Source organism: Poromitra crassiceps (genome assembly GCF_964638095.1).
Source record: "Poromitra crassiceps genome assembly, chromosome: 6".
In the NCBI taxonomy this organism is placed as follows: domain Eukaryota; kingdom Metazoa; phylum Chordata; class Actinopteri; order Beryciformes; family Melamphaidae; genus Poromitra; species Poromitra crassiceps.
This window is the reverse complement of record NC_139627.1, coordinates 21,309,492-21,320,399: the sequence shown is the minus strand read 5'-3', so window position 1 is coordinate 21,320,399 and position 10,908 is coordinate 21,309,492. Positions and strand designations below refer to the sequence as shown.

General features: G+C 45.5%; 1 protein-coding gene across 1 annotated transcript; it reads right to left on the bottom strand.

The window, feature by feature from the left end:
• Positions 1–256: 256 nt before the first annotated feature.
• On the bottom strand, positions 257–9,547 carry vgll3 (vestigial-like family member 3). The gene is made up of 4 exons (XM_083639534.1): positions 9,297–9,547; positions 6,864–7,224; positions 4,594–5,088; positions 257–316 (listed from the first exon to the last, which is right to left on the bottom strand). The coding sequence occupies exons 1-4, from the start codon at positions 9,396–9,398 to the stop codon at positions 276–278; spliced, it is 999 nt and encodes a 332-aa protein (XP_083495660.1). The 5' UTR covers positions 9,399–9,547; the 3' UTR covers positions 257–275.
• Between the last annotated feature and the right edge of the window lie 1,361 nt (positions 9,548–10,908).

Sequence of the window (10,908 nt, the reverse complement as noted above, 5' to 3'; positions counted from 1 at the left end):
GTCCATGCCTGAGTTGATCTCCATACTGAGTGGTATGGACAGACTCAGCTACAGTGGTTTCCACTTTCAATTGCACTGGTGTCACTTGGTGTGGCAGGTTTCTCACTGCAGTGAAGTGTGCAACTGAAAGTGTAAACCACTGTACATGTATCTCCATAGTCTTTACAGGGCTGACGTTGCAGCCATAGACTCAGAAAGCCACATGGGTCCATTTAGCTGTGAATTGCGTTGCAGGCAGGAGCAATCGATAACCATTGTCGGACTCGGTCTGTTCCTTAGAACCAAGCGGAGGCCTTGGCCTTGTCCTGATCCAGAGCTGGAGAGAAGGAGAGAAGGTAAAGTTATGATCATGTTATCATCACTTAAGTTAGAATACAAGTGAAGCTAAACAAGAATTCAAGTCAAGATTGTTTGTATACTGTAACCCTAATTCACAAGCATGTCTAAGAGGGCTAAAGCTGCCTCCACATGATAAGTGATCTTCTCTTCTCTCACCGCGAGGCCGAGCGGAGAATGGTCAGCGGTAAGTAGGTCAAAGTTGAAAGAATTTAGGGCCCTATCTTCGTAGTATGGCGCTATTGTTTGCGCTGCCATTTGCGCGCCTCTTATGCTATCTTCCCTGCGTCTTAAGCTATCATCTGCCTCCACAATCCAGTTTTGCGCTGGGATCTAAGCGCAGACACAGGTGTAGGCGTGGCCCAGGCGTGTCCGTGCACCTCTTAGCCTATCATCTGCCTCCCGCAAGTGTCATTTTGCGCTCTGGCGAAGATACCGGCCCCTATCGTTGCATCAGTCTATAAACTGCGCTTAGTGCCAGGAGCAGCGCAGATTAATGGGCGTGGACCAGCCCACTCCATATTTTGGTATCGGCGCTACACGCAGCCTTAAGCATTATAACCACGCCTTTTAAGCGTAAAATTATGCACAGTCTGCTCATTGGAGAAGTGCAGTAAACCAGTCACAAGCTTGCCTTTTAAGCTCCAATTCCACGGAGCGATCCAGTCCGGTCAGAAAGCCAAGCGCTCTGCTCCCCCCCTCCCTTTCATCCCCCTCTGTCTGTCTCCATATATAGGCTATTATTCCATATTATTATGCTTCTCAAACCAATCTAACTGCAGTTTAAATACTGCAAGCATGTAAATACGCTACACTATAGCAAGATCAAAGTGAAAAGAATGTTCTAAATGCATCGGCTAGAAAAAAATAGCGTATCCCTATGATGAGATTAGATTGGTAAAAGTTTGTCCAGAATGATATCGTTTTCTCTCCCCTGCTGCAGGTAGGATGATGCACATAAATATAGCCTACATTATGTAAAGTCATTGCAGAAATGTGTTTTTATTGTAAAACTAAATGTGAAGTAGGGCCAATTTATTGGAGCAGACATCACAGTATAGCACATGACAGTAGAACCGCGTTACGCGGTCACTTATCTAAATCACGTTAAATCTACGAGGGATATATATAGGCCCAGGATGACATATATGTTTCACATAGGGTTGTGTTTGGATTTCGCCATTTTATTTTGTCCAATATTGAAATGTTCTACAATTGCATGTTGTGGTAACATTACACATTATTTCTATCTATTTCTATCTACCTTTCTATCTATTTAGGCTAATTTGGATGCTATTTATTATCGAAATGTATTGGATGCTATTTATTATCGAAATGTATTAGCCCAATGCATGCTGGGAGATTTCACATGTGTGGCTGTGGCAGGGAAGCCAGGCAGTGAACATTTGTTTGGCCAGAATGATCTCGTTTTCTCTCGCCTTCACTGCACAGGTAGGATGATGCAACAGCCTCTGAATGTCACGGGCTCAAAACTGTCATGTTAGAAAAAACTGTCATGTTGTTATACTATGTACGGTATAACAACTTCTTTTTTCTATGGGACTTGTGTTGTGCCTGTCTGAGCGAGGGAGTGAGAGAGAGAGAGAGGGGGACAAACTGAGATCAGCAGAGCAGAAGCTGTGCACTGACTAAGGCCTGGTTTTCAAAAGCGCAAAGCGCTAAATTAACGCCAGGAGGGAAGATATCATTAGGCCGGTATTTAAGGCTGAAACGCCCATTCTGGCCTATTCTGCCACTGCGCCACGCCTATTTCGGGGTGTAAAGCCATGTTGCTATCTTCCCGAGGCAGGCGCAAGGCACGTTTTTTTGTGTTTAAGGCCAGTTTCTGCGCCTAAGGCCTGTGGGAAAATAGAGCCCACCGTCTCTATGTTCCGAGTGTAAACAGAGGTTTGGCCGTTGCCCGTGCCAAAATATGTGTTCCAGCGCAATGTGTTAGAAAAAAGGGCCTTGGGTGCTCTCAATTTTAACGCCACCAAGTAGCAGGTCTTGGCGCAAAAAAAAACACTACGCCAGGCGTACGCCTGAGCACAGACAGTATTCTCCGCGCAGTGCAGGAAATCCTCGCTTGGATACATTACGCACGGCACGACGTCACTCTCTCTCCAACACCTTGCGCGCGGACACACTCTTCCCTCATCAGAATGCCACGTTGATTTTCAACTATAGCCTACACTGCAGAAAAAAACACACTTTGATTTAAATATGGTTTTGTGCCTAAAAGTGATTTGCGTTTTGAATTGGATTACCAGTGGAACGAGGATCTGGCAGGGCGGGAGTCTGTGTGTAGCCCGGGGAGGGGTGCTTAAGTGTGGGGTGCGCAGGTTTGGCTAGTGTGCCGGGTCCTCGAGGGGGGTCGTCCCGGAGAAGGTGGGAGCTGGGCCGGGTAGGCTGGGTGTTGGGGGTGGGTTGGTGCACTAGGTGTCAGAGGCACTGAGGCAGCCTGCGCGTAACTGTGCGGCAGCCATTTGGTGTGTTTCAAATGGATCGTTCCATCAGCATCAATTTTCGTTACGAATCCGAACTGGTTCATCCTCCAATTCTCTCCCTCTCTCGTACTCTCCTCTCTCTCTCTCCCTCTCTCCCCCCCTCTCTTTTCTCTCTCTCTCTCTCACTCTGTCTCTCTGCTTGCACTCAGCAAGAAAGAAGCTGCTGTCACAGACGTGATGGCGGTGACGCTGTGGCTTTTAAGGGGAGTGATTTCACACTTGTGAATACTATTTTGGGCATTAGGTTTGCGCTGAGATGACGCGAAGCGCAGGGGCCGACACGCCCACAATTAGGGCTTTGCGTGGCGCTATTCCAGCGCAAAACGGGCGCTAACGCAAAATGACCGCCGTTGCGAAGATAGGGCCCTTAAACTTTGAGCACAGCACACGGTGGCAAATTCAAGCGGTGCACGACACCATGGGTAGCGTTGCCGTATAGTTGGGAGGCACCGCTCTCCCCAAAGAAAACAACAGCACAGCGGGCACAGAGCTGTTTTAACGCGGATCATGTGTGGGGTGCTTAAGTCTAGCTAAGCACTATCAATAAACAGGATTGGACAATTTTATATTAGAGAGAGAGAAAGAGGGTCTCAATTTGACGATGGCTATTTCTTTTTTTTTACTTGCATTTGCGACATCACATTTGCTTAGCGATATTGCGACCCGCGATCCATACAGTAGCATGCGGGCACGTCACCTCAGTCTCCCGCAAAATGATCAGGATGAAGGCTAAAGAAATGCATGGGTGAGTGACAGCAGGGATGGGGCAGATTTTGCTGCTTGACAGATTCCTCCACCAACAACCTTTCTGTCAGAAGACATAAAAATGTTGCCCATAAAGATGGCAGCACTTCACCGAGAAGCTGGTGAATTTTGTCACATTTTCAACACGGATTTGAGACAAAGAAGATACAGGCGAGGGACATCATAGCCATGAATTAAACTGCGGTGTGGATTGACATGGTCGGCTCAACTACAGTGAATGCGAGAGGTGCATAATTGTGGCGCAGCTGAGTGATGCACTCTTCAAAGTGGAAATTCGTTCACCAACAACACATTTTCGTTCTGAGCTTTTTCTATTTGTTTCTGATGATTTCTTTACACTAAATGCGACAGGTTTGGTTCAATAATCATTTGAGAATTGTGACTTTTTTTTCTGCCAGCGTTTTCGCCTTTTCATCAATGTGCGCAGCTCCAGGCAGCATGCGACAATTAAGCTGCCTTCACATGATAAGCGATCTTCTCTTCTCTCACCGTGAGGTAGAGCGTAGAAAGGTCAGTGGTAAATAGGTCACAGTTTAAACAATTTGTACTTTGAGCCCAGCGCACGGTGGCAAATTTGAGCGGTGCGCAACACGAAGTGTAGCGCTGCCACATAGAGGAGCCACCGCTCTCCCCGGAGGAAAGCAATGGCAGCAGAACTGTTTTACCATGGATCATGTGTGGGGGGCTTTACTGTACTGAAAAACACAACAAATAGCAGGTGGCACGGTCAAAGAAGATCTCTTTACTGTATTTTTGTAGTAATATTCATAGTGGTTTAAATAAACAATTTGATAGTATTTGCAATCTTTGCTGAGCAAGAATTTTGCACAAAAAGTCCCAAATTGCCGCAGGTCCCTATAGACGCGGGGTCTGGCTACATATTTTGTAAATAAACACCCGAGCTATTAATTGAGGTTTTACGGTATTCTAACTGACCGGCATCCCTCAGCCTTGAATAATTATTAATATGCATTTTGGTAGCTACCTGAGTCATAGACATCCAGGCCTCTGTGGTGGGCCGAAGGGGTCCAGGTGGTGGAGGGAGCCGCGATGGGGCTGCTACTGCTGGGATCTATCTCTGTCTTCACTCCCTCGCTGTGGCTGCCCGGGCTAGAGACCGCCACCTGGCTCTGGTTCCTTACCCCGGGCAGCAGCGGAGGACCGAACCTGGGGTCCAGCGCCGGGCCATGGGCCGGGTATGAGTGGAGCACGGGGTGGGCATGCCGGACGTGGGGGTGGTAGATGTCGTGGACATGGGGGTAGCCTCCTGTGCTCTGGGGGTTCAGGCTGTAGGCCCAGGCGTCAGCGAGGCCGGCCGGGGAGAGAGCGTGGCCTGACCACAGGGCTCCGTCGGCGGGGTGGAGGGACACAGGGCTGGGGGAGAAGTCCGGGTGGATGGAGGGGAGGCAGGGGCTGGCCTGGGCTGGATACGCACTGTTCCAAACAGAGCTGCTCTGCCCCTCAGACAAAGACACACCATCTGGAACACAGAAAGAATTCTACATGACTTTACTCATTCCCCAAGGACCTTTTTCACAGCAGCCATTTTGTGTCTAAAAGACAGGGTAAACACAAGTGTAACAAAAACATTAATGAGGGTTTCCAACTTCCAATCCATTTAGGAGTTCCAGTGCTAGGGTCCTCATTAATGTTTTCGTTGCACCTGTGTTTACCCTGCCTTTTAGACACAATATGGCTGCTGTGAAAAACGCCCAAGTCCTTTCTCTCTCTGGATGGTCAATCAGGATGCGGCGACCCTGGAGTAGTATCACGTTTCTAGATATGTGTATATCAATGTTATACATGTCATAGAGTCTGCTATTGAAATAGCATGGTGGCCAGTAAAGCTTGTTTTATACTCGCCGTGCCGTGAAGGGCGTGGGGGAGGAGCGAGGGGCGCGAGCGTCAAATGACGTCAATGTGTTGGGCGCATCCCCGTAGGCCGCCCACCGCGTACCTGAAGATTTTTCTCGCAGCGCGACCTCCGCACGGCTTCTCTCCAAACATGGACGCTTTCGAGCCACTGAGCCCTGAACACTGAGCTGTGTTTTCACCACATTTCTTAACCCATGTGGTAGGCTAAACTTTGATTTGCAACTGTTAGTTTTTAGTCATTTCTCCAAGTAAATGTGTTGTGTTGAGAGCATGGTTGAGAGAGATTAAAAGCAGCACAGAATAGGCTATCAGGGCTGAGAACTGAAACGGCTATTCAGTAAAAACAAGTTTGGTGATTCATTCATGTGCTGATGTACGGTCGTTTGAGAGTGAAAGCGAACTCAGTACTGCACATAATAGCGCTTCATTGTGACTTTTCATGGGCTTGTACTATTACCATTGTACAATGTAACATGCTGATCACTTGGCTGATCACTTCTGAGTATAAAAGCATCTGGCCCAGCGCGAGGTCTGCACGTGACCCGCGGAGCTCCACCTCGCGGAGCCTAGGTCGAGTATAATGAGCCCTGGGTGTTGTGGCCGGGTTGGGTGGATGGAGGGCGTAAACACACCGGAGAGCCGTGTTCGATCCCCAGTCATGGTCACAGAGTTTCAAAAGTCTACATTTCAACCGTGAGTCACATTTAACATTTTTGTTATTTAAGCATAACCCAAACCATAACCATAACCTTAGATCCTCTCTACTGTATATGCGAGTGTGCTGAAATTGAGAAGATTTCTTGAGCTAAAGCCTTCCAAATGCCTATTTGTGTTTGTAGTCCCTTAACTTAACCAAGCTGTTTGCGTAATATTTTTAAATCAAGTGGAAATTCAGCGACCTTTTTCAAATTAACCGGCATTTTTCATTATGTACAGTGTCGGTTAATTTAAAATGTTGATCTGCAACATATTTTTTGTTCACAAACATTGAATGTCATGTATTCGTGGTTTGCAGAAACATAAACTGCCAACATTTTATTCTGGCCACTGGGTTGGTATGGTCACACAGGGGATTGAACCTGGGTCCTCTGAGTCTTGTTAAGGATTAAGCCACCCTGCTGCCACAGTGATTATGTTCATCAAGAAAGACATGCCTTCAAAGCAAAGCAAATCGTTCTATCTACCATCATCTGTCATTGAGGGGAGAGAGAGCGAGAAGAGAGAGAACAGAACAAACAGGGTATACTGGGGCTGGCCGATACGCTTGAAGTCAATATCATGATAATCATAAGGATCATTCACAATATCAATAGGATCAAAAATCAAGCAAAATCATCAATTATCTGGACATTATTTTCTCAAACTCGTGGCCCCTCTCACCTTTCCAGAAGCCGAGCGTGGCCGTGGCAGAGGGCTGGGTGACGCGCCTGGGCTTGGCCTCCCTGGTGAAGCTGCTAGCCTGGCTGAGCGCCCGGGAGAAATGCTGGTCCACCACGTCTCCGATGTCCCCCTGGAAGTATGTGAACAGCACACAGCGCGAGCTCAGGTACTCTGCCTCCGCTGGCTGGCTGCCGTCCTTGGAGGCGGACTCGGACTCGGACCCATGGGCCGGCCTGGCTCCCGGTAGGTCCGGACCCCTCTGAGCCTGGTCCCTGGACAGAATCCCTCCACCTCCCCCTGCTCGCTGCTGCTGCTGCTGCTCCACACACTCCTGCATCTTACTGTACACACTCAGCTTCCTCTGAAGAGACACAGAGAGAGATTCACTGCTTTCACTGTCCGATAAGGAGGAGAGGAGGAGAGCAGAGGAGATGAGAAGAGGAGACAGAAGAGGAGGAGAGGAGAGGAGAGGAGGAGGAGATGAGAGAAGGAGAGGAGATGAGGAGAGAAGAGGAGAGAAGAGAAGAGAAGAGAAGAGAAGAGAAGAGAAGAGAAGAGAAGAGAAGAGAAGAGAAGAGAAGAGAAGAGAACAGAAGAGAAGAGAAGAAGGGGAAAGGATGTAGTAGAACAGTGTTGTGAACGTGGGGTCGGGGGGACCACCAGGGGTCCCTGGGGGAGTTCCAGGAGGTCCCCAGCAAATGGATGAATTGTTAATCTTCAGCATTATTTCACTTACATGAAGTTAACACAATTAGAGGATGTAGCAGAATGACTGTTTTGGTCAGATGAACTGTCATCTCTCTACTGTACCTACAATACATACTGTACAATACAGTCAACTCCCATCATCAATAGAGTCAAACATATTCTCAGAGACAACATGGTCATACTGTACGGTTCCGTGGCTCTGATGTGGGCTAAATGAGGGGTCCTTGATATTAAAACGTTTGTAATAGAACAGAACAGTCATATTTCAGTTATGTTATCTTCAACATGTAACATAATAAACATAGACTTTACTTTAATGACATGTTATAGTCATTAAGTGCAGAGATGAAATAATGTCCACTTTTAAACAATATTTTTAAACAATATTTTAGGATCCATGTATTGAAGGGGCTTGAGAGCTGTGTGAGGCTCCTTTACTTTCCAAACTACATTCCAACTATTTGTAATGCCCAGAGAGCCCGGTCCACATTCCTGACTGACTGACTGTGGCTGTCATTACGTCACCGTTTGACTGGTCGGAGTCATTACGCCTGACCTGAGGTGAATGCCAAGGCTCACACAGGAATTTAATCACTCCAAAATCATTTGTAGAATAAAAGGACACAAGTTAGGAATGGAAGTTAAGCATGGTGAACGTTTTGGGCACACCGGCAGTGCCCTAAAGTCCAACAGGAAAAGCCCATCTGACTCACAAAAACAAATATTTTCCAAATATTCCAATGTGTCTGTAACACTCAATAAGATGTTTATTGCGACATTTTCCTACTTTACGATATATGTGTTATTGCCTGACATCACTTTTATCAATTTAGCATGGAATTCCAACAGTTTTGTGCTGCTACTTGCATAGTCTATCTTTCTAAAATGTATTATATGACCACTGTAGTTATTTTTAGTACAAGATATCAGTAGGACACTCTTAGCTGAAGAACTCACTTTATCCTGGATGACATGAAAAGTAAATAATGAAAGTTGATTATACAGCAAATACAAAGATTGTGTGGCCTTAGTTTATACTGTCTTATCCTAGGATAGTCGAATAGCAGTGGTGGAAAGTAACTAAGTAGCTCAAGCACTGTACTTAAGTACAATTTTGAGGTACTTGTACTTCACTCGAGTATTTCCATGTTTCCACTACTTTGTACTCCATTACATTTTAGAAGGAAATATTGTATTTTTTACTCCATTACATTTACCGGTACTAGTTACTTTCAGATCAATATTTTATATTTAAAACATTTGATCGTCTTTATAAAATAACTTTAAAATATAATTGTTGTAAATTATTAGACTAACCAAAAGTATAGCTAAATTAGCTTCACGTTGACAATTTAAAAATTCTGCTTACATATAGCCTACATGTACTGTATGTCAATAAATCAGTATTGATATTCCCATAAGATATGAAAAATATAACTCTTGGGGACAGTTTACATAATGTGTTTACTTTGATACCATTTTGATGCCACTTGTGTAATTTTAATTAAGTAACAGTTTGAATGCAGTGACTTTTACTTGTAATAGAGTATCTTTACATTGTTGTATTTGTACTTTTATCCATACAGGCTAGCCTACTTCCTACACCACTGCCTAATAGCTAGTATGCTGCCTATATATATATAAGTTATATTCGGGTTAGCAGAGATGTAGAGATGTATCTGATTAGCCTGGGAAACCAGCCCGTCAGATGGAGACCTGTCTCACCTGTTGCTGGTGGTGGTGATAGTACGCCGCCTTGTACGCTGCTGCTGCGGGGAGGTAGTGCGCTCCATAAGTCTGATGGTACATCACATCCAGGCAACTCATAGCTAGCAGAGGAGCACAGACGGACAGGAGCAGGCTGATCACAGACAGGCAGTAGCAGGGCTGATCACAGACGACAGTCACACAGCCGAGGCTTCAGACGCGCTGAGTCCTCTGCGCTGTCACCGCTGCAGCCTCCATATATGCCTTGGAGCGCACAATGGCCATGCCGCCCTGCATGGAGACAATGCGGCTCCCGCTGTGCGCTTATTCACGATACTCCACCACCTGCTGCCCAAAACGGATCCAAACACACACACACACTGTACCCGAAACAACTCTGCGCTGACAAGTTTCCCCAGCGGTTCTGATTGGGTGAGCTCCGCCCCCACTCCATGGGAGTTATGGCTGGGGCCATTTACGCACGCCTACTGGGGAAGAGTCAAAGTTCTCATAGTTTTGTATTTTCTCACTAGTTTTTATTTTTATTTCGTTTTTAATTTTAGTTTTCAACTCAGTTTCAGTTTGTTTCCAGAGTGGATTGCTCGTGTCGTGTCAGTTTAGTTTTAATTGTTTAAAAAAAATTAGTTTCAGTTTGAGTTATTATTAATATTATTATTATTACTAGTCATAATCATAATAATCACAATGATAATAATAATAATAACAATGTATTTATTCATAATATGGGGGTATTTGTCAGAGGCAGATTAAAAAACTTCAGAATAGGTATTACAATAGAAACACAACACTTTGTGAATCAGTTGACTCAGCCATGTAGACATTGCAGTCTCAATAAACATAATGCACTAATGCCACCTCATGCTTGGTGTGTTGACACATCTATCTATATTATCATCAGTAAAAAATGGGAGCTGGGGCTCTGTCTGTCTGTCTATCTGTCTGTCCCACTGATGACATCATAAGTGATGTCATAAATCCCACTGATGACATCATCAGTGATGTCATAAATCCCAGACTCAAGGGAGAGACTGAGGAGGCTCACAAGAGAGATAGTTCAGAACAGTGGTTCACAATGTGGGACCCGGGGACCACTGGGGGTTCAGAGGGTCCCCAGCAAATGGATGAATTGTTAAATATCAGCATTATTCACTTTACAAGAAGTCAATACAATTAGAGAATGTAGAATAATAACTGTTTTAATCATACTCAACTCTTCACGATAAAAATAAATCATGGCCAGAGAGACAAAATCTCCCCACATTAGGGTCTGTGACCCTAATGTGGACTAAATTAATAATCCTCGATATGAAGAAGGTTGAGAGTCACTGGTTCAGAACAAAGCCTCTGGACCCCCGATGAGCTTATTTTATCATTTGTGTCCAGGATTGAGTCCCCCAGGCCAAATATGATCTATACCCCCCCCCCCCCCCCCATACACACACAGCACATCTGCCCCATCAACCAAGTGCTTATCCCATCAGATTTCTCAGACGACAGTAAAAGTAACTCACTGTAGCTGCATTAAACCGTTTCCAAAATAAAAAAGTGTGTGCGGGAATCATCTTTTTTCTTTTGGAAATGGATCTTCTGGGGATTTGATTCCTTGGCT

Excerpts from the sequence above, each read along its gene's own strand:
- vgll3 (XM_083639534.1), bottom strand. The coding sequence starts at position 9,398 with ATGAGTTGCCTGGATGTGATGTACCATCAGACTTATGGAGCGCACTAC. Across the intron at positions 7,225-9,296 it reads ATCACCACCACCAGCAACAG|AGGAAGCTGAGTGTGTACAG; the intron begins GTGAGACAGGTC and ends GTGTCTCTTCAG. Across the intron at positions 317-4,593 it reads CCTGGATGTCTATGACTCAG|CTCTGGATCAGGACAAGGCC; the intron begins GTAGCTACCAAA and ends CCTTCTCTCCAG.